A 24609-nucleotide genomic window follows, 5' to 3' on the forward strand; every position below is an offset into this window, starting at 1 on the left:
ATTTTGTCTCCGAAATGTTTTCGACAACAATAGATCAGTAGTTGCTGCTGTTGCTTTTGCAGGGTTGCTCGGGTAAAAAATATTACCGCCTACTAAAGTAAAAGTACTTGCCGGAAATTCCAGGAAGCCCTGGTATGTACAGGGGGGTATGGAGAGAGAACCAAGATCGGGACGTTGAGTTGAGACAAAGATAAATCTTAGGGGCCGTCATAAAACAAAATAGAAAAAAAAAGAAAAAGAGAATACCGTCGCCGCCGCCAAGAGTTCCCTAATTTCACACCCGGTTGAAGATCGTAACCTTCTCACGTGGTATACCCTTATTTGGCGCGAGATTTTTTCCGCCTTTAGTATAGTACTTGTAGTAGTAAGAAGTATCCCGCAGACTTTTCGTTAAGCCTTTTTTTTTTCGATATTTTTTTAGGCATCTTACGACGATTGCTTAGGGTACGAAATTAACTGAAGTTACTTTTACACGTTTTGACCGGGGTTAAGGAAAAGATAGGCGGGGCTTCCCGGTGCCCCTAAAAAGTTTTATGATATATTTTAGTCTCGTTAAGATAGGCCCTATAGGTACGTGAAAGTTGTCCTCTTCCTTTTGTGGTTTAGCTCGAAGCTAAAGTCTCTCTCTCTCTCGTTCTCTCTCATCCCTAATTGTGGTGTAATTAACTAAGTCTGCGGAATTTTCCAAAAGAGATAGATAAAAAAAAAAATGAAAACACCCGCGATGCTTTGTTGTATTTTGTATCGCATTAAATAGAGGTTATTACTTTTCAGAGTTTGGTTTCGGGCTGTCGTCTGGCGATAGGAAATAATGCCTTTTTAATTCGTGAAAGGCTTTTGGGAAACGTTCGGTTAATATTAAGAATATTTCATTGGTTTATTTGTGAAAGGTTTTAGAAATAGTTTTGTTAATATTAACCAATATTTATGGCGTTTATTTGGGAAAGGTTTTGTTATTATTGACAGTATTTCGCTGGTTTATTTTTACCTATTTTAATCATCGTACTATATATAACCCTTTCTATCTTATCCAAAAGAAATGATTATTTCGATAATAATCCTTAAGAGTTGATTTCCCTTCAATCCAATAAAGAGACTGATAATTTACATCCATTTTCGCACCCCCACTCTCTCTATGGCACCGGCGCCAATGACTTCTTTTTTTTTCTTTCCCCTCTCTGTACTAACGGCCGATAATAAAAAAGCTAACTTAGGCAAGGAGTAATTATTTCGTTAGGCGAATAAAGTTCTAGACTTATTTCTTCCCCCTTTAATCTCTGACCATCTCATCCGCATCAGGAGGGAGAGAGAATCTCTCCTCTTCTCCTCTCCTCTCTTTCTCTCTCTTGTTGAAGACTTGGATCTCTTTGGCGCATATTCATTTATTACTTTGAAGATCTCTTCCATTCCATCTTAGCTAGTATTTTCTGGAGAGGATTGAGAGCAATGGAGGAATCCAAGCTATGATTTCGGCAAGGGAGTTTTTAAAATAAAGTATATAGTAGTGAGAAAAGGGAGAATGAGAGAAAGAGAGAGAAAATGCGGCGGCGCCTTGAAGAGAAATTCATCCCCACCTCGTTAACTCGATTTTTATCCCCATGCTCTCCATCTTTCCAGTTTCTTCCTTTTTTTTATTCCTATCTTTTTCATTTCTTCACTTACTTTATTATTTTATCAGAAACTACCCAAGGTCTAGGCTTAGTTCGCGGTAAGGAGAGGAAAGTTGTGGGAAGGGTTTTTTTTTTTGTGTTTATTTAATTTACAAGCTTTTGATTTTGTTTTTAGTCTATTTTCGATTATTTTTTTTATCTTAAGTCGCTTTGTTTTGGTGTGAAATAAAGACGTCAAAGTTTCATAAATTAACCGCCAAAATGTTTATATATATATATATTACGAGTTCGCACTTCAAATATTTGAGTGTCTAAACTTAGATCCTCAAAATTCTTATGGTCTCTTTAAAATTCAAAGCGACCAAATTTCATTAGTTGGCGGAGGAGTTAGACTCCTCCTACTTGGTGGAAATTTCCATCAAAGCTCAATATATAAGCTATCTATATTTACCCTTATCTTAGCTTAGCGCTAGTCATAATTAATTTGACGGTATATTTCCGGAGTCTTTCCGCACCTTTTCGTCGGCATATGGAACTCCACGAGGAGGAGCTGGCGCCCGCTCTCGCATTTTTGAGGTTAAGCAATTAGGAAATCGTGTTTAACCATTAGAAACCATAAATCTCTGATAATCAAGCCTCCTCGTCGTGAATTGCACGCAGCGACTCTTGGTCTCTCGAAAGATTCCTTCTCTCCCATGCCTGACCTTAGCACCGAACCCAGTCTCTCTCTTTCTCTCGGGCTCGCGCGATTTTAACCTTCCCCTACCTCTTCCTTCCGGAAAGGGTCGTCCCCTCTTCCCCCCACACTGTCAAGTATCAGCTTTGGGTGGGGCTTACCCTCTACTTCCCTACCCCGATATTATGCTAATAACGCCGGCGTATTCTCTTGCCCCGCTTTCTTGTACTTTCAGAAGAAAAAAGCGGTAAGTAAAACGGGTTTAAAGATGGGTTATAGTTATTGCGTGGTTTCGGACCAGTTTTGGAGTTGTAACGTTTTTATCGCGGATTTAGAACGGTCCGGTAATCAATATTTTTTGAGACACAAACTGCCCGAAATGCCATTATGCAAACAAATACTATTTTATTCATATTCTCCTTACCTTGTATCCCCCAGCTTCTGCATCTCAAATTCTTTTCCCTTTTTTCCCGGCCATCACTCTCCTCTTTCGAGATGGAGAAGAGTGAGTGAGAGAAAGACAGAAATCAAAAGTTTCCCCGAACAAAAGTCATCTTCCAAGATTTTTACTATTTTTTCCTCCCTAGATTGAAATATAAAACCCACGTGATTCAGGCAAAACGAGTATTTGGTATTGGGTTCGGTTTCCAAACAATGTAATAGAGTTCTCTGAATTATGGATAGATTAAATTTGGTTATAGAGTAGCTATTTCTCCCAAAGAAGTGGGTCATCATTTGTTTTTTTCAAGTTTTTATAGAAAGATGATTGGATCACTTTATTGGATCCAATTTAGTGGAGTTTGTTTTCTTTTAAGTGGATGGTGTTTAAAGGGCGTATGAAAAGTCCCTAATTTGACCGCTAGTAAAATATTAATTTTAGAAACTGTTATACGTATATATAGAGCGTAAAGGAACTTTTTCTTCTTCTCATTAATTGCAATAAGAATTAATTAACGCCTTATCAATTTAACCCCATTATGGGAATTAAGAGAGGGACTTTATTTGTATAGAGGAGAGAAAATTCAGAGAGCTTTTGCAAAATAATCATCTGACCTTATTTGGGTTTTTGAAGGTACGCGAGGCTTAGGTATCTCTCGACGGAGTTGAGAAGTAGCTATGGGCCCCCTTTTCTACCTCTCCCTCGAAAAACGTGATTGAATTTAACAAGTTTTAACGAAATGTGGAATAAAATGAGGTGGAAGGGTATTTAGGGCTAAAGGTCATCTATGTATGGAGAATAGAAGGGGGAGTGCATGGGGGGTTTGGGAACATCCCCCAAATGACTAATTAGCATTTATCGTCAGTTCACGTTCAAGGGTTTCGAGTCCTCTTGCTGCCACGGGTTTATTTTTATCGTACCCTGCATGTTCATACGGCGAAAAATTTTAATTAGAGACTTTTTGGTTATTTCCATTTTAGTGTCATTGCGCGTGGAGTTTTATTTACTTTGAATTAGATTTTTTTTCTTCTTACGAGGTTTACTTTATTTAGGCTTAAATCGAATTGGGCTAATTTGATTCTTTGCTAGTCATGCACACATTTTGAGTGAATTGGGAGGGAGGATACAGGCAAACATTTGGGTTAAAAGTTTAGGCTTAGGTCTAGAAATGTTTGAGTGATTCTATTTGCAGGAATGGATTCAGTCAGCCTTTCTAGTCATGCACAAATTTAGAGTTAATTGGGAGGATACTGGCAAACATTTGGGTTAAAGTTTAGGCCTAATTCTAGGAATAGAATCAGTCGGCTCTTCTAGTCAAGCAGAAATTTTGAGTGAATTGGGAGGATACAGGCAAACGTTTCGGTTAAAATTTAGGCTTAATTCTAGAAGTGTTTGAGTGACTCTATTTGCAGGAATGGAGTCAGTCAGCCTTTCTAGTCATGCACAAATTTAGAGTTAATTGGGAGGATACAGGCAAACATTTGGGTTGAAGTTTAGGCTTAATTCTAGGAATAGAATCAGGCAGCTCTTCTAGTCATGCACACATTTTGGGTGAATTGGAAAAATATATTTTGGTTAAAATTTAGGCTTAAATCTAGGAGGTATAACAGACTTCATTTGGTAAACCGTTAAAATACATTGGGCATTTTTGAAGACTTTAGGTTTAGGCTGAATGCTTTTCAATTAAACATTGACCTTTTTTTCTGTCTGTCCTTTCTTGATAACGCCCCTTATTTCCCCTAATTTTCGTGGTTAGGCTTATGCTAGTCCTTTTCCGAAGCTTTTAAGGTATATACATCCCCTCGAAAATCCCCCTTCTGCGAAATTGGTGGGGTTTTAGCGTTTTTCTTCCCGGTATCACGATTTATCACTCTGACTTTTATCAAAGCATCTGAATAATTAAGCTGGTCTAATCGTTTTTTCGCGTGCTTTCAATATAACAGCCCAACCCTACACGGATAAAATACGATTTAACTTGACCGCGGTTAACATTCGAATAGCAAATACCTTGCCTCTTACATATTCGATGACAGGTGATACGGTATCTTTACATATTATTTCTGACTGTAATTTTTTTATTCTTTTTTTAAAGGTTATGAAATTATAGGTCTAAACTTTATATATATACAAAAATTTAAACGCTGGTCGCGTATAGTTCTTTCAACCCCTTTTGATGCAAGGGAAAAAATATTTAATTTTTAAGATTAGCTATCTTTTTAATTGTAATTTAGATTTATGAAGGCTCGGCACCATATTTTTAATTAACTATTAATATTTTCTAAAGCGGCTATTTAATGGGATATTTTTGGTGGTTCATGACGTGAGTAACTACACTTTAAAAGTTTTCGGCCGTTCTGAGATTTATTTGAATTTTTAATATATTAGCTTGTGTTATTTTGCAAAGTTCTCTGAATTTTGTGAAGGATTGAATGATAGGTACTTAACAGTGATGTGGAAAATAACAGAAATTTGTTTGGATTTCGCGCTATACATTACTCCTTTGACCCATTTTTTTATTATTTTTTTTTGCTGTTTATTGCGCGCTATTTGAATATTTTTGAGGATCTAGTGTACGAAATTACAATGAGAATAATAATATTCTATTTTTACGCGACATTACTAAGGTACCAACGAATTGAGTCCTTTCTATTTTAAATGAATGCGAAACGGATATTGGCCAGTTTTCTTTTTTCCCCCGCTCCTTTCCCCCCACGTGTCTATTTTTCTCCAGGCGCCTAGAAGAAAGTGTTAAGGTTTTTCTTTCACGGAATAATTATCGGTTTTGCATTAACGATCTTTCGGTGCTCCGCAAAAGGAACCTGAATGAAGAAGAAGATGCGGACCCTCAATCTCTTTACAAAACGAAATTCCGATGTTTCTCTCTCTCTCTTTCCTCTCTCGCTCACTCTTTTTGGCGGGAAATGGGACCCCAAGTATTTGTCAGTTAATATGGGGGTCCATAAGAATCTCAGTTTGAAAATTTTGTGGACATTAATGGATATCGTGGAAATTATCTATTTTGAGGCATGATGAAAATTGTTGGAGTACGGGCTTTAGGTTTCATCAGTGACAGTGTTTTAAAGTAACAATAGATAGGGTAGCTTTTAAACTAAAGGTAATACCCGCGTGGCATTATACAACAACGGAACGGGGTGAAATGGGGTTTCGTTTTTAACCCCCCCCCTTTATTGCTACGTACCTGATTTCCCATGGGATAAGTATAGCTATGAACGCCCCCTGTGAAAAAGATACCCTTTATTTTTGGGTAGAAAAGGGAAAAGTACGGTAGAAAACAAATGATTTTTCTCTCCCTTTCTCGATCCTCTTTACTTTTTCTGTTTTTTTTTTTTTTTTTTGTTCCAAAAAGTGAAAGCTAGCTAGCGAATTTCGTCGCAGGTTTTTCTCGATCTTTATCGTGGACCATTTCGATTGTAATGATGAGAAATATCGTCTCCCGCCTTTAATAGTATAACCCATCTTTAACTGATGTTAAAGTACGTGAATTTCTTACTGAAAAGGTCTATCCGAATACTTTCTTGTAATTTCGATTTTACTCGTGAGAATTTTTATGGCTAAATTGTCGTATCTTTATTAAGGTTCGAGTTAAAACTTGACTTGTTTTGGTTCTTAAGTATATATACGAAGGTGCGGGACTTCTTGGGCTATCCCGTTGGGTCCGCTCGCTTTTCACTTATCGCGAAAATCTTTACCCATTTCTTTAGGCTCGTTTTCTTCTCCAAGGGTTTCTTTCTTTCTTTCTTCTTTTTGGGAAGGGAAAAAATTTACCCCATTGTTAATACTGTTTGTTCTTAATAATGAAATGATTTCGCTCGGGGTTTTTAAAGCTAACAGAAGAAACGAAGGAGAAATATTAGCGATGGGAATTCCAGGATGAGGAAGAAAAATATAGTAAACTAGATTTTAAGATTTTGTATCTAAAAGTTACTACTTTCCTTTAAATTTTTAGGGGTTTAAATATTTTAATGGGTGAGTTTTATTTACTCAATTTCTAAGGATTCGATTAAGATTTTGTTTAATTATCCAGGATTCATATAAACCTGGAAAACCTGCATTAAGTGTCAGGAAAATAAATTGTTCACTAAAATTTAAAGGAAAACTAAGGGATGTTTATAATTTTTTAGTATAATCAAGGGAAAATCGGGGAAGTTTATAATTTTTTAGTATAATCAAGGGAAAATCGGGGAAGTTCATAATTTTTTAGTATAATCAAGGGAAAGTCGGGGAAGTTTATAATTTTTTAGTATAATCAAGGGAAAGTCGGGGAAGTTTATAATTTTTTAGTATAATCAAGGGAAAGTCGGGGAAGTTTATAATTTTTTAGTATAATCAAGGGAAAGTCGGGGAAGTTTATAATTTTTTAGTATAATCAAGGGAAAGTCGGGGAAGTTTATAATTTTTTAGTATAATCAAGGGAAAGTCAGGGAAGTTTATAATTTTTTAGTATAATCAAGGGAAAGTCAGGGAAGTTTATAATTTTTTAGTATAATCAAGGGAAAGTCAGGGAAGTTTATAATTTTTTAGTATATATGGGAAAGTCAGGGAAGTTTATAATTTTTTAGTATATATGGGAAAGTCAGGGAAGTTTATAATTTTTTAGTATAATCAAGGGAAAATCAGGGAAGTTTATAATTTTTTAGTATAATCAAGGGAAAATCAGGGAAGTTTATAATTTTTTAGTATAATCAAGGGAAAGTCAGGGAAATTCATAATTTTTTATTAAAATCCAGAGAAAACAATGGAAAATTTATAATTTTTTTCTAAAAGTGGGGGAAATTCGTGAGACTTGGTAAGTTTTCCCTGAAGGGGTTGCTCCAACTGAAAATAATTACTCCCAAAAACCAGTCTTGCCGTTACTAAGTGGCCTTAAACCTATTGAATTATCAGGGAAATACACGGGAAAAACCTGGAAATGTCAAGAAAATTGGTATTCCAAAAGTTGTTAGAATCCTGTTATCTCGCGTCTCCGGAAGGACTTTAAATTATTAGTTCTTTTATTGTTGTTATATGTTTTTAGAGAAGCTGCAGAGATTGTAAACAACTTCCGCATGAATTAGTTTAAAATTGAAGTAGCATATAAGTTATGGGAAATCAAGTAGACAATAGGGAAAAGAAATAGTAAAGTCCGATAAGTAATTCTGTTTTATTATAAGTAAGATATCACTCCAAAGCCTTGAATGGCTTTTCTTTTTTTGACTTTGAGAGATATTGATATATTCCAATAGATAAAGGTTGAACCATAAAGAAACAAAACTGAGCTAAAAGATATACCCCCCCCCCCCAATATACAACAGTGTTTTTTTGTTTTTCAATATCCATGGACTGGAAAGAAACTTACTTTGGATGTCCAAATCAATGCGAGCCATGCCACGGTCAATACAGATACGAGAGAGAGAGATTTAGTTTAGTATTTTTTTATTCCCTATCCACCCCATACTACCTACCATATCCCTTCACGTTGTATAACGATTAGAGCATCACGAAAATATAAAATCAATGAGCGCGCCTAGAAAATAACAGAGTATGTTCCCACCACACCATGCCGCTTTCTGTGTACTTAACACATTGGAAAGCTTAAACTGGGTTCATGTACTGGTAGACCCGGTAACCTCAGGATAATTAGGGTAGTAATCGGGAAAGACCTGGTAACTTCAGGAAAATTGGGGTAGCAATCGGGAAAGACCTGGCAACTTCAGGAAAATTGGGGTAGCAATCGGGAAAGACCTGGTAGACCTGGTAACTTCAGGAAAATTGGGGTAGCAATCGGGAAAGACCTGGTAGACCCGGTAACTTCAGGAAAATTGGGGTAGCAATCGGGAAAGACCTGGTAGACCCGGTAATTTCAGGAAACTTGGTGTAGGAATCGGGAAAGACCTGGTAGACCCGGTAATTTCAGGAAACTTGGTGTAGGAATCGGGAAAGACCTGGTAGACCCGGTAATTTCAGGAAACTTGGTGTACGAATCGGGAAAGACCTGGTAGACCCGGTAATTTCAGGAAACTTTGTGTAGGAATCGGGAAAGACCTTTTAGACCCGGTAATTTCAGGAAACTTGGTGTAGGAATCGGGAAAGACCTTTTAGACCCGGTAATTTCAGGAAACTTGGTGTAGCAATCGGGAAAGACCTGGTAGACCCGGTAATTTCAGGAAACTTGGTGTAGCAATCGGGAAAGACCTGGTAGACCCGGTAATTTCAGGAAACTTGGTGTAGCAATCGGGAAAGACCTAGTAGACCCGGTAATTTCAGGAAACTTGGTGTAGGAATCGGGAAAGACCTGGTAGACCCGGTAATTTCAGGAAACTTGGTGTAGGAATCGGGAAAGACCTGGTAGACCCGGTAATTTCAGGAAACTTGGTGTAGGAATCGGGAAAGACCTGGTAGACCCGGTAACTTCAGGAAACTTGGTGTAGGAATCGGGAAAGACCTGGTAGACCCGGTAACTTCAGGAAACTTGGTGTAGGAATCGGGAAAGACCTGGTAGACCCGGTAATTTCAGGAAACTTGGTGTAGGAATCGGGAAAGACCTGGTAGACCCGGTAACTTCAGGAAACTTGGTGTAGGAATCGGGAAAGACCTGGTAGACCCGGTAACTTCAGGAAACTTGGTGTAGGAATCGGGAAAGACCTGGTAGACCCGGTAACTTCAGGAAACTTGGTGTAGGAATCGGGAAAGACCTGGTAGACCCGGTAACTTCAGGAAACTTGGTGTAGGAATCGGGAAAGACCTGGTAGACCCGGTAACTTCAGGAAACTTGGTGTAGGAATCGGGAAAGACCTGGTAGACCCGGTAACTTCAGGAAACTTGGTGTAGGAATCGGGAAAGACCTGGTAGACCCGGTAACTTCAGGAAACTTGGTGTAGGAATCGGGAAAGACCTGGTAGACCCGGTAACTTCAGGAAACTTGGTGTAGGAATCGGGAAAGACCTGGTAGACCCGGTAACTTCAGGAAACTTGGTGTAGGAATCGGGAAAGACCTGGTAGACCCGGTAACTTCAGGAAACTTGGTGTAGGAATCGGGAAAGACCTGGTAGACCCGGTCACTTCAGGAAACTTGGTGTAGGAATCGGGAAAGACCTGGTAGACCCGGTAACTTCAAGAAACTTGGTGTAGGAATCGGGAAAGACCTGGTAGACCCGGTAACTTCAGGAAACTTGGTGTAGGAATCGGGAAAGACCTGGTAGACCCGGTAACTTCAGGAAACTTGGTGTAGGAATCGGGAAAGACCTGGTAGACCCGGTAACTTCAGGAAACTTGGTGTAGGAATCGGGAAAGACCTGGTAGACCCGGTAACTTCAGGAAACTTGGTGTAGGAATCGGGAAAGACCTGGTAGACCCGGTAACTTCAGGAAACTTGGTGTAGGAATCGGGAAAGACCTGGTAGACCCGGTAACTTCAGGAAACTTGGTGTAGGAATCGGGAAAGACCTGGTAGACCCGGTAACTTCAGGAAACTTGGTGTAGGAATCGGGAAAGACCTGGTAGACCCGGTAACTTCAGGAAACTTGGTGTAGGAATCGGGAAAGACCTGGTAGACCCGGTCACTTCAGGAAACTTGGTGTAGGAATCGGGAAAGACCTGGTAGACCCGGTCACTTCAGGAAACTTGGTGTAGGAATCGGGAAAGACCTGGTAGACCCGGTAACTTCAAGAAACTTGGTGTAGGAATCGGGAAAGACCTGGTAGACCCGGTAACTTCAGGAAACTTGGTGTAGGAATCGGGAAAGACCTGGTAGACCCGGTAATTTCAGGAAACTTGGTGTAGGAATCGTGAAAGACCTGGTAGACCCGGTAATTTCAGGAAACTTGGTGTAGTAATCGGGAAAGACCTGGTAGACCCGTTAACCTCAGGAAAATTGGCGTAGTAAATCGGGAAAGACCTGGAAATATCAGGGAAATTGATTTTAGAGCCAAAACTCGTGGAAAACTGGTGGAAACTTCCTAAACATGGACTTTAGAAGGACCCGTATCCAAATTTGTAGTACAGTGATATAGACTTACTTCTGTTTAGGTATACTTGAATAGTATCAAGTTGCTAAGCGACATAGATGGGTGTATCGAAAAAGAAAAAAAAAAGGTAACAACGCCCTGCTGCCCAAGTTATATAGTTCAGATTGAATGCATGACCGAGAGGGGATATTGTAAATATACAAAATTATATTAAGACTGAATGCTAAGCCTAACCTTTATTATTATACTCCGTGCACTTGGGAAGAACCTATTGCGAGATGATTTTACGTTGCGGTTTTTAGTATGCGAGGCATAAGGGTGCGGGTTTTTAGAATGATCACTCGACCGAAGTTCCCTTTATTATTACGTTACGTTACGAGAATATTATTTTTAAATTATTGATTTGGAGTTACGATTATACGCGCTTATTTTTTTTTCTGTGTGTAAGGGTATCTTTGTTATATTTGAAGATCGATTTTTATATACAGGGTGTTTCTGATAAGTCAGGCATATAAATTAAGGGGAATGTTCCTTTTGGGTGCACGATTTTGAGTCGAAAATGTAACTTCTATCTCCATTTTGTTTGCCCTAAGGGACACTGTTTTCAACTTAAGATTGGATAGAGTATTTTACGGATGACCCCTTAAATTTAATTAAGAGACTGAAAGACAATGATATCTAATTTAAACACTCAAATCGTAACTCGAAAACAGTGTCCCTTAGGGCAAACAAAATGGAGATAGAAGTTACATTTTCGACTCAAAATCGTGCACACAAAGAACAATCCCCTTAAATTATGCCAGACTTATCAGTAACACCTTGTTTATAACAAATCTATCATCTATGGAATGTCTACTATAGAAGTTTTGCTATCTAATTTCTAAATTGAAAGATATATTTGCATGAACAGAATACGTTTTAATTTTTAGTCAAACAGCTGTATTACCATATATTCAAACTATGCTTGAACATTATTATGCAAATAATGGGACCTTTTTAGCTCTTAATTTTGTTACTTTTAAATTTCCTTTAAGGATATACCCTATACGTTTTAAAGGCAAGCCACGAAATTTTAGATCCGGGCGGTGGTTAGGGGGTATTAACAACTATTCATTAAATCCGTTTTTACTACTTAATTCCTTACATGGTAGAGAGAGAGGGGGGAGGGAATTGGTGACGACGGTCGTGCGGTTCACCACGATAAATTACGCAGTAATTAGCCGGCAATTTGAGTGGTCAATCCACCGTTACTTTCCCACGTGGTCGTCGTGTATCGCCCGCCTTTTCTCCAACAAAATCCTTTCCCTCGTGATCGTGCTTTTTTTAATCATTCTGGTGATGCCCTTCTCTTTTGTAATAGACTAAAAGTTAGGAAGGGGGAGTAGGTGGTTTTAGAATCGATATTTGGCTATACTCTTGTATCAGTCGGAGTTTGCAACACGTGGAAAGCCTGAATAATAAATTTACTTCAACTGAAATATTTTCCATACTCTTAATTTTTATACATTTTTATTTTCTATACCGAAGAGTCCTCGTTTAGTTTCAATTAAAATATAGTTATTAATATTTAATGTTGTCCCCCCAACCTCATCACGTGATAACGTTTCATTTAAAAGGCAGTCAATAGAAAGGGTTATTTCGTCCAGTTGTATTTTAGCGCTGTTTAGATAATGGTTCTATTTTCCATTTGCATGCATTTTTGTAATTTAGTATCTTTTTTTTTTTTTGTGTGTTATTTTTCAATTTTCTCCGGTACGATTGAACCATTTAAACGCGATGAACTATATACTGGCCAGGTGGGTTCGGATCAAATACCGTAATAGGTTCTATGGATATTCGGAAAGTTTAGGAAATAGACGCCGTGCAGAAAATCAATACGTATAGCGTAGCACGAATAATATTAATTTATTCCCGTGTAGTATCCCTTGAGTTTCTTATTTTAAACCACCCTTTACATATGAGTAGTGAGTTCAGAGTGATATTATGAATCCCGCGCTAGGCGTTAGACGAGACAATATGACTGCTTGTATTTTTCTGATTGCTTTCCACTACTTTAGTTGTAACTGCCGCTTTTAATGGAACCGTTGGAACGTTTTCCAAAATCATTAAATGAATTTTTCTTATCTACGCGTATTGAGGCTTATTTTTGGCAAAGGCTTAAGAAATAAACGTCACTGCTATATCAGATTCGATAAATTTTGACTAATGAACGCGTCCTGGAAACTTCGTAATGAAAAGAGTCAAATGACACTGCCCACTCGTGAAATTTAATGATTTTAACTTCATATTTCATTCATATTTACTCTTGTTTCAACATTTTGTAAATTTATTTGCCTTCAGTCTGGAGTAAGATTTAATGATTTGGTTGGAAGGTTACTATAATTATACATTTCTGTTTTTCATTATAAATATTGCGAGGGGGTAAATTTTTCGTTAATTTAGTAAAGGCCTATTAACGACTAGGCCTAAATTAGGATGTTTTTTTGGCTTTTATTGCCCCCAGGATCCCTTGATAAGGGAATAATTGAGAGATAAACAACGCGAAATAGTTTTAGGAGTATTATTTTTCTTTTGCACCTGAACAATTTAGTCCCTCCTCTCTCACTGTGTAACTGGGCGTAAAGAAAAGTCAGATTATATGAAGTACAACACCATTTTACGTGAATATTTCACGCCCGAATTTTCCCAGATATCTTTATTTTTCTTTTTATTTTATTTTTTTTGTCATTCTCTTTACCTCTTTCCTTTCTCCTCCTCCTCCTTATCCCAAGGGCCTATTCGTCTTGCTTCACTTTCGACCGGGTTAAGGCGAGGAAATAAGACCGTAAAGGCGGGGGAAAACACATTTCTTTCTTTTTTTTTTTTTTCTATTCCATGTACCATTGACTCCTTTCTCTCAGGAATGACTTAAAGAAAAAGGGTGTTTAGAATCCAGGACTTTTCTTCTTCTTCCTTCTGCCTTCTTTAAGCGAAGTATGACGTTTGACACGTTGAGGGCGTGTGTGTATGTGTGTATTGAAAAGCTGAAACAAAAGGTGAAAAGCCGGGAAAACGCTTTCAACTTGCTTGCCAAAACACGAATTGACTTTTTTTTTGAATCTTAACGTTAGATTTATATTCGTATTTTTTGTTCTTGATTTTATTTCTTTGCGTAAGGAAATTTAAAATAGGTGTGATCGTCAATGCACGGTTGATTTAGTTTGATCTTTTTCAATGATAAGCATTTGATTCACTGGATCCTTTGAATTTAATCCGAGTTTAGATTTGAATTTTAGGATAAATATTTATTATTAAATTTCTAAAATGGCTGAGGACTATTTAGAAAAAATATAATTTTTTTTAGTTAGTTCGTAGATAGAATTTATTCCCATGTCGGGTTTTGTTATTTTGTGTAGGTAGCTAAATGTACTAGAAACCTGTTTACCCCATAGGATTTTAACAACTCCACGCTCTAAACGTGTGCTAAGGTCATATTTCAACGTCAATCTTACTTTAGTCTCCCATGATTTAGGCCTAACGAAATGATTTAAAAACTTGGCTCTTAAAAGTATAGGGGAAATAGAAAATATCACTATAGGTTGTTACGAAGTTTTAAGTTGGTGATGGGAAATCTATAGTTAGAAACCCAAGGAAGACATCAGTCACCATTTACTATTTGTCACTAATGCTTTTATGATATCCCCATAGTCACGTTGTAATCTTCTCTTGACCTACATAAACTCAGTGTGTGTGTAAAATTTCGATTCATCACTGTTTAGAAAGATATAAATTTAATAGATTTTAGTTTTTTTTTTAAACTTGTCGTGTCTTTAAGGAAAGCCGACATTTAGGGGAAATCAACCCCATGTTATTTCTATGGCCCCTGTAGAAATGTTTATCCCGCTTTACACCAATGTTCAGGGTGAAAATATCCTTAAGGGGTAAGAACTAAATCACATATCAGAAAACGAATACCTTAGTTTGAAATTAATATGATTATTTTTCACCGTCCTCTTTTTGGGAGTTAAAAAAACACACACACCTTTTATTCTTCTTTGAAACTTTTCTAAGATGTGTTCCGAAACACAGTGGCTCGGGAATAAGGATGGAAGTTATTTTAAAAACCTTTTAAGCTTGTTTTCTGAAGCTTTGGGCTTACCTCGCTTCACTCGAAGGGACTAGGTAAATTTTCAATATACCGTAATGGACGTCGCATACATACTCTAGTAGTAGTTTTTAAACCCGGAACTCCACGTCAACTTTAAACTTTAAAGGATTTTCGTTTTACCCCCTGTTCATGTTTAAAGCGGGAATACGTTTAAGCGCCTGGGGAAGTGTGTTGTAAATTCATTAGCGTTAGCTTTCTCTGTATTCTTATTATTTTCATGGACCAAGGAAGTTTGTCTTAAATGTTAACTTGGTGATCAACAGGCCGGTTTTTTTTTTTTTGGTTTCGCACCACTTTGACCTTAAGTTGTCTCGTCGAATGATGATTTTTTTTCTCGCTGTTTTTCGCCCTAATTCGACGTGACCTTTTAATGTACAAGTCTTCCGCTTGACGGATTTTTCTTAATAATTTACTAGAAGTTCCAGGTTGAATTTGAAAAGGTTTTTAACTGGAAGTTTTTTTCACCCTTTTTTTGACGGATTGGTTTAAAGTTTACCTTTTGAAAATTGGAATTTCACCGTGATAAATCTAATATTGTTGATTTGTTTATGTATTGGGAAGACTTAAGAAGTTTGAAGGGCGATTTTAATTTGTGTATATTTTAATTTTGGTTCCCAAGTCCCCCCCCCCCTAAAGGAGGACTTTGAAAGTAACAAAAGCCGCCTTTGAAATAAGACAAGTTCGTGATCATTTTACATTTTTATTTTTATCTTTGAGGTTATTTACATTGGGGTTTTTTTGTTGTTGTTGTTAAACGTCTTCTTAATTATCCATTTCTTAAAAACTAGTCTATAAAATTTGAATTTTTTCCTCTTTCATTTCTTCTTTTTATGCTTTCCCTTATTTTGAAATGAAAGCCTTTCTTATAAATTAATTAATTTATTTATTTTCTTTCAGTGTTATTAAATTAGAATTCTACCTCCAAAATAATTAAAATATAATTTTAAATAAATAATCGAGGTTAGTGTATATTACTCTTTTTTTAGTATATTATATTTATGTTTAGCTTTCTATATGAAAGTATATTTTATTCCGTATATAATAAACAAGATTTATAAGGGGAAATACAAGAATCACAAAAATATATAATGTTTACTAGAAAACAGAATCAGGGGTAGGGTTGGGGGAAAGAATGTACGCGTTTTAAGCATTGGGAAACGCTTTCTATTGTGTTTTTATAGATTTGAAATATCGTTCTTATTTTTATTTATCTTTTTTTTTAACTTGGTTGAGTCTCTCTCCGTTATATATTTTACATATTTTTATTTATTTTTTTTTTGTTTTTCTACATAATCTTCTATATATTTTTTATTTACTTTTTGGAAGCCTCCTTTTCGAGTTCATCCTTTTGTTTTTGTTTTATTTCAATATATATAGTCACTTGTCTCTACCTGAAACGTTTGGTTTTTAATATGTCCCATTGCGCACTGCACACAAAAGTATATATTTATTATATTATATAATTTATTTTATTTTTTTTCCCGAAAAAAATTTGTTTTATTTATAAAATGAATTTAGCTCTTTCGTTTTTTTTTCAAATGTCTATCACACGATTCGAATTTCTTTCATTATTTGGATTTATTTGTTGTTTTTTTATGTTAACCGAACCGTAAAGCTATTTCCACTATTTTTGTTTTCTCTTTATGTACCGTTCTGTTATTTATTTATTTATTTTGTTTTAAGATTAGTTTTGTCTGATTTTTTTTTATGTAGGGAAAGGGAGGGGATAATTTCTGATTTTCTAAAACAGTTGTCACGTGACCATGATGAAAAAACACATAATTAATACGATTAGGCTGGCACTTTTACTCGTAGACGTGTTTGGAACTGAAATTAGTATTTAAGTTAATTACGCTGCTGTTTCTTTGTTGGTTAGTTAAAGTGTACAGGGTGTTTTGTTACTTACAAGCGTTAGGGTCTTCTAGCACGTGCAGACCCGAGCTCTGTTGGCTCGCACCGATGACTGTCTCTTCGCTGCTCATACTGATGACCTTGGACAGAGTGGCGGTGCATTTTAGTCTCATCTCGTTGCTTCGAAAATGGTGACGGTGTACTCTGAAACGTAACGTCAGTGATGACGTTTCCGTACCATCCGGGTAACGGATTGGCGGACTCTGTACCAGGTGGTTAGGGTCCGGCTATAAATGAGAACGTACCATACTTATTCGATCAGTAATAGACCATTTTCAAAAGGGGGCGGCGGGTTTGTCTGTTTAAATAGGAGCATCCGGTATGTTTACAACAAAGATGTTAGGTTTCATAGTTCCCAGTCCACCAAAATCATTTTGTTTTGAACTCCTATCTAATGTCTTTGTTGTCCACATACCTGTTCTTCCGTCTTTAGAAAGCAAGGGGGTCAAACACCACACTCAATTTTACCCCCTGCCCCACCTATTTGGGCCTATTTAGCGTGAGCAGCGAAGAAAGTATTTCCAGAATTTTCCCTTTTAAACATTAAGCACATTATGACCTTTAACCCGTATACACCTAACTTTTACGCCAAAGTATTTCTCACCTTATTATATTAAAACTTGTATCCCGAAAACGTTAAGGTAGAATTAAAATAAATGGACTCTTCTATTCTAGAATAGATAGACAGTTAAGGGCATTTCCCAAAAATAACCCCTTCTCATTTATTTTCCAATGTAACAATGAAACAGAGATAAAGAGCGTTTAATCTTCGACCCAAAAATGACTTTGTGCCAACCTCAAAACGATACATAACTTCCCCCACTCATACCCTCCTTTTAAAATTTCTCTCAAAAATCTTTACTACGTAAAGAGCTAGCTAGTATAAACCCGTATAAGAACATTCAATCAGAGCGAGGAGATGTAGTTCGTTCCAGAGAGATGAGGAGGAGGAAGGAGGAGGATGAAAAAATATATATAAAGCAAAAGACATTTATTATCTTTAGCAAAAGAGAGATGGGGGAGACTAAAAAATGATCATTTCTTCTTTTTTAAGAAAAAGAAAATCATAAAACTTCCGATCTGACTAGGTTGGTTGGTGGTAGTGGAAGTGGAGAAATGTTGGTAACCGCTTAACCACGGCGTATAAGGATATTTCCTTTCCTTCGTTTTATTGATCGTGACCAGGCCTTCTTTTGGAGAACCTCCTAATTTTCCAAGCTAACTTTTCCACTATCCCCCCTCCTCCCCCTAGCTTGCTTATTGGCTAGGTACCGTCGAGTGATGATTCTTAATTTGTTAGAAGTGGAGTGGTTGTGTCTAAGAGGCGAGATGAGGTTTGTTGCGATGGACATTAATGATTTAATTAGGAGTTAAAGTTAAATGTTTTTAATTGGTTTGAAACAAATGAGTATCTATGGACTCTCAGGAAAAGCCACCTTGGTATAACTTCGTCATTATCACTCGAGGTTATCATCAGTCTTGAAGACTAACTCCTCCCTCCCTATTAGATTAGCGAGAGGGCTAGTTTTCTTTAAAAGCAGTAAGGAAAAAAAGAGGCCTCTCTAAATTGATGGCCGATTATTGAGGAGTTTTCTTATCTGGGACAAGGCTCCGCTATAAATCGCCCCTCACCATAGATTAGCCCGTAATAATTCTTTTTCCACCACTGATAAAAGCCTCTCTCGTGCCCCGCTATGTTGTTGGAACTTCTTACCTCTTGACCATTGATGTACCATCTTAGAACCGCGGCTCGGCTGGTCCTGGCTGAGGTGCAGTTCACATCTACTACATCCCCAACGTCGTATTTTGGCAGGCCACCGTGTATGGTTGGACCTTCTTGACCCGGGGTCACTCTGGGTACTGTTAAAGAGGGTTACAAATGAAGTTAAATTTTGATTTCAATTTAAAATCGCTTTGAAGTTTTATTTTTATATAATTTCCGTTTATAAATTAATGAAACGAAATACCTTATTTAACTTTATTAATAAATCTAGGTGGAAAAAAGGTTTTTGAACCTTTTGCGCCCGTTGCTTTTGTGAGGAATGATTTCGATATAAATTTTTCTATTTTCTCTTCTCTCATAACTATATATATACGAAACTAAACGTAATAAACCAATATTGTCCCGAGAATGAAATTGAAATCTCTTTTATCCATGCACCACCGAAAGTGAGGGTCTCTCTCTCTCTCTCTCAAACAAACTTTTCCCCCGTTACGCTTCGCGATGTGAAAGAGAAAAGCAAAGGGGAGACGGGTTGAAAATGAAATTAACGACGTTTGAATCACGTCCGCCGAATAAATCGTTTAAAATCTATATAAAACCCTAATTTGTACTTCCCCCAAACGCACCCCACCCCGTGTTAGAAGTTAATGAATTTCGAAGTGAATATTACTGTTTTTGTTGTAAACATTGACTGAGAGTTGATACAGGGTTGCCACGGAATTTTCAGAACCAAATTCCCTGACTTTTCCCCGACCTTTTTCTTAGATTTTCCCTGACCTTTTTAGGCCGAAAGCGTAAATGTTTACAGCGCGTTTTTTTTTCCAATATATTTGTTGCACCAAAATGATTAAGAAATATTTTAACTATAAATAACAGTCTGAGAGATTTTTTAGAGAGCATTTACTTTATAAAAACAATTCTAGACATTTTTAAGGATTGCTCTGGAGTCTTCTGTGTAAAGAGAGGAAATTTTACCCACTAAAATCGAATTCCCTGACTTTCCCTGCCCATTTTTAAATTCCTTGACTTTTCCAGGATTTCCAGGTACTGTGGCAACCCTGTGATATATACTACGGGTTATGGGCGTCTAACACGCGGTATAATAATCTATTAAAGATCTAGAAGTATTGGGCCGTTGGAAACATAGGCGGAGGATGGAGAAATACAATCTGACATTCCATTTGGTCCATTAGGGGATTTTATACCAGATTGGGATAGCGGGGGTGAAGGGTTTTGCAATCCTCCCAAAGGGGTTGGATTGATTCTATTGTTCCTAGGGCTTCCCCAACCCCGCAGTCCCGGCGTCCTCTTTTCTAAATTGTACTAGGTTTTCGTTTCGTCTATATACATACGGTCAAAAGTTTAATGAGGAATGTTAGATAGCTATGTAATAGCTTTAGCCTCCGAGACACCACGCGTTCACCGTTCACCGTTTTCGATTCTGTTTCCGGAAGGGTTTTAGCTATAACCGGGGGGAGAGAAGGGTTTTTTTTTAAATTAAGATTGAAATTCAACATAGTTGTAAGTCGGGAATTGAGTTTAATATATGGGATTTTGTGTTATATGTTTTGTAAGCTGAAGTTACGATAATCTGGCATTGAAAATACGCTCCTCTCTCCTCCGTTCGACGTATTAGCGAGGGCGACTTTGACCTTTAACCTCCGATGCGCTATCACGTCGATTAAGTCTTTCGCTAATAGCTAGCTTTCAATCATTGGGGTTGGGTAGGAAAATTTACCTATCCCGACCTAGCGACCGACCGCTCGCGCCCACCCTGTTCAGGTTTGTCCGCGTAAAACTTGTTCCCGGTAATGACTGGGGCAGGGAACGGCTTGCATGGGCGGAGGTCGCCTTAAGGTTTACTTCGCCCCATCGTCGATGGTGATAGATTTGTTCTCTCCTCATATCCCCTAACCATCCTTTTCCCATTCTTTCCTCTTACTGTACATGAATTCGTTCAATTAACACACACATTCTTTTCTGGTTAATGTATTTAGCTATAACATTAAACAAGCTAGAATAAATGGATAGAACTTTAAGGTATCCGTATTTGTTGAGGCAGTATATACTTTTTAATCAAACTAAATCGATGATTTCTGGGAAGCTTTCTATGTTCGGTATTTCAATTTTCTTAGTGATAATTATACCAATTCTTGTTTTAACCCCTAAGTTTCTAACCCTAACGCTAAGCCTATAACCTTTCGCGCCCAGGATTTTTAGTTAATAACGAAAAAGCTCAGCTATAGCTCTTCTCTGCGGAGAATTGGGAATAGGGATAGAAGAAGAAGAAAAAAAATCTCATGGCTTCTCATGGGAGGTGCAGGGATGTACGTTACACAGCCGCGCCAAGACCAAATTGGTTTATTACGTGATCTTCGTAATTTGGGGATGTATTTTTTCTCAGCTTTGATTAAACCTAATTGTACAGAGGGGAGGATTTCTCTAGTAGATAGATTGTGTCGGGATAACCTGTTATGTTAATAAACGTCACAGAAGGTGTTTTTCCCGCGGATGATTTTTATTAGGGATCTTTGGATTATATTGTTTAGAAGATTTACTCGAAAGCAATTAAGGTTATTGTATCTCACACTCCCAAAAATATTATTATCCGTAAAATGCTTAATACTCTATATTGTTTTTTAGTTTTCATCTCCATTAATCTTTTTAAGTCGACTTTCCCCATATAAATCACCTCTCCGCTTACCTATACACCTAAAATTGGTCTAACGTTTTCGTTCTCCCTGTCCCCAGAGATCGACCCATTCCAATTTTTTAAAGAGAAGATGCTTTTAGAGTAATAACCTCGTATCTATCGTACCTTGGTTGTATAACGATTTAATGTAGTTTACCTTTCGTTATTTGGGTACAATTGAAAAGAAAAACCCTATAGACGTAATATCGCGCCTAAAGGAGTCTAGACGAGCGATCATGTCCCGGGAGTGTGTTACATGATAAGTGCGCTGCGCGTGCAACTTTCTTCAAAGCGAGGGGTCGCCCATTTGATACCCTTTCTTTACGGTAAATTCTAGAAGTACTCTTAAGATGTAGGTAACTGCGCCACCCTTTGGAAAGAGACTACTACCCCCTAATCTCTTTGTAGCTTTTTCTCCCCCCACCAATTTTTATTACTGTTTTTCTTATCGAAAAACGCTTTGAAAATTGTTCCTTCAACGACAATTTTCAAGACATAAATCATCTCACGATATGACCTATTAGGTCTATTAGATTTCATACCCCGTTTTTTTATCATAGTAGACTCGCAAATGTATTTCTAATGAATTTCTAGTAGCCGAATAATTTTAAAATTTTCAATTGAATTATTGGTAAAAAATAGAAATAAAATATAGGTGTACTTACTAACGTGGGGTAATACCCCCGAACTTCTATCCCCAACTATAAGTTCTTCGCTTGATCTTGAATATATTTGGGAAATGGAGGCTGTGCATCTTAGTTTCATAACGCCGCTCCAGAAATGACCTTCGTCAACGATGAAACTTAGACGAACTTCGGATAGTTGTAAACCGTCAAAGTGTCGAACAGCTGGGTATTCAGTTTCCATCATATCTGGTGCCTATGTGTAGGAAGAACGTGGGCTGAATTCTTGGTTAAATTTTGGAAGTTGATTCTTAGGGATAATTACCTCGTGCTCGTTTATGTACCATTTGAGGTAAGCCGGAGGTTTAGACGGTCCCGATTTGCAGGTAACGTTGACTTCCTCTCCAAGTTGATAACGTTTTTGAACGCCCTCGATGACGGGTCCTTCCTCCGGTAAAACTGACAAAATTAAACCAAGACGTTAATGAAATCGTTACTACTACTACACTGAAAAACATTTTGGGAGTTATTATTAACTTATACTATAACTTCATAAGGTATGTTACATAAGTTTGCCACTGGAGCTTGTTTGTCATGAAGTGAGGGAGGTGGGTCATAGATTCGAGGTAAAGTGACGTCTGGTGAGTGGGGCGCTGTCAAAGGCTTAGTACAGACTAAATAGAACTAAATGGACTGCAAAATTAACACCGAGTGTAGGACTTCAATTCTCGCTTGTCGTTCTCGAACTAGCTCTCACTGTAAGTCTCTGGCATTACGAAGTATAGGTAGTGTCATACTTATGAAACATATCTTATAAACTTTTCCCTATACTTCGGGAGGACCTTGTATACTTGTTAAGCCTTTATTGATTATTGCGTGTCGTAAGGGTAAGGTACATCGCGTATTTGAATGAATCGTTATTATCGAAACCTCTCTCTCCTTGTATGTCTAATGTAAGTCTAATTCATCCGGAGTATGCCCTACGGTTAATTGTATATCACTTATAATATGTCCCGTAAACAAGGACATATTCTCCGAATGGTACAGCCAAAGTTATTTCCTCCGCGCACTCCGCACTGATGTCACTTGTCAGAGGCACGTTTGCCTAAAACCTTCAGGACCTATCACCGAGGGAAGGGTGACTATTGCGCGTTCAATGAGACGGAGACAATAGAGATGAAAGGCGAAGGTCGAGAAACGATGGTAATAGATAGATTGGGAAGCCCACCTTTGCCTCTATTAGTTATTAAACAATGGACGGAAAAAATCTACGGGGAACTTCATAAAGGAAAGATGATGTACCTTAGTCATATAGTGCAGTGTGAGAAAAAGCTATCGATTTATTGACAATGATTGAAAATGGGTCTAGGGTTTTTTCCTACTGCATATAGGGGTATATGAATTTATGAGGGCCTTTATACACTGTTATTGATGATTTCTTTCGAGGTATAGCGGGGGAAACGGGTTTAGATCGCCGCGTAAGAGATTTAAAGATGGATTTCTCGGGACTACATGCGATGATGCTGTTTACTGCTCTTTTTAAATAGAGATTACCCCTCGTACTCTTTTTCTAGTATATTTATTTTTATTTGAAGCGTGTTTAGCTTTATGGACAGTCCCCTAAAAAGGAAGGTATAATATTAAATATGCACCGAGGATATTTTAAATTGACCGGGGCTATGTCCATGTTCTTTTTAGCTATAATCTATTGCCTTTACTTTTTTTTCATTAAGTTTCTCTATTACACGAGAAAGTTATTAAAAAAAGGGAAAGAGAAAGTTGTCTCTCGAGTTATATAGATAAGTACAGCTTAACGATGAAGTTAAATTAGCCGTTGATACTTTATAAAGGACTATGATGTAAAGTACTTCCTACTTAACTTGTCGTTTCCGGAGATTTTTGCCTATCACGTCATAATCCCATTCTTTAAACCATAATCCTAGAGTTTTTGGTTTCGACTTCTATTAACGCTGAGAGGAGTGGATCCTTTTTGAATATGAGTTTCTGTTGATTAATGAATACGTATCGTGTGTTCTTTTGTTCTAATATTTAACTACCGTAAATGTTTATTTGATGGGGCTTTATTTGACTCGAATTGTTGCGTGGGGGTTTTTCTTTTTTATTCCGTGGGGACTAGACTGGAATAAATATTGTTACTTGATATATTATATAAATTATTTTTAAACCCCTGAAGTCTCCAATCTTGAATTTTATAGAGGGTGTTTTTGATAAGTCTGGCATAAATTAAGGGGGATGTTCTTTGAGCGATTTTGAGTCGAAAATGTAACTTCTATCTCCAATTTGAACTAAGAGCCACTATTTTCGAGGTATGATTTCGGAGTGTTTTAAGTATGACCCCTTAATTAAATTAGAAATCATTGTCTTTTAGTTTCTTCATTGAATTTAAGGGGTCATCTGTAAAATACTCCATCCAATCTTAACTCGAAAACAGTGTCCCTTAGGGCAAACAAAATGGAGATAGAAGTTACATTTTTGACTCAAAATCGTGCACCCAATAAAATAGTCCCCCTTAATTTATGGCAAACTTATCAGAAACACCCTGTATATTTAGTTCCTCGCGATCCAATGTAGTGCGAACAAGACTACGATAATTTTAATTATAATCCAAATTTATGACAAGTTTGGAAAATCTTTTGTCATTAGTTAACTGCGGGTAATTTTGAAATTAAATCTGAGTTTTCCTACTCTTTTTTTTTAAATTTTCGTAAGAGTTCCAGAAAGTCAAAGCTATATCGTTCGCGCCTGACATTTGAAATCCATTGAAATTAAGGTTTCCCCCTTTAGCTCAGCTCCTATGGTTTGCA

At 37.2% G+C, this 24609-nt stretch overlaps 1 protein-coding gene and 1 long non-coding RNA gene across 4 annotated transcripts in view; one reads left to right on the forward strand and one right to left on the reverse strand.

Annotated features, from left to right (window-relative positions):
* LOC149676684 (uncharacterized) overlaps positions 1-24609 on the forward strand; it is a 198422-nt gene that overhangs the window by 9528 nt on the left and 164285 nt on the right. The window lies entirely within an intron of this gene.
* The window catches only part of LOC149676685 (uncharacterized), a 58848-nt gene continuing 49782 nt past the window's right edge, over positions 15544-24609 (reverse strand). The window contains exons 4-8 of the mRNA XM_089837749.1: positions 22110-22243; positions 21827-22040; positions 18461-18606; positions 16742-16973; positions 15544-16662 (exon numbers count right to left, since the gene is read on the reverse strand). Coding sequence (XP_089693875.1) covers positions 16589-16662; positions 16742-16973; positions 18461-18606; positions 21827-22040; positions 22110-22243 — 800 coding nt within the window. The 3' untranslated portion in view covers positions 15544-16588. The remainder of the gene's footprint in view (positions 16663-16741; positions 16974-18460; positions 18607-21826; positions 22041-22109; positions 22244-24609) is intronic.

Source organism: Phalangium opilio, unplaced genomic scaffold (genome assembly GCF_054372755.1).
Source record: "Phalangium opilio isolate 3A_F unplaced genomic scaffold, DU_Popi_V2 ptg000045l_1, whole genome shotgun sequence".
Lineage (NCBI taxonomy): Eukaryota > Metazoa > Arthropoda > Arachnida > Opiliones > Phalangiidae > Phalangium > Phalangium opilio.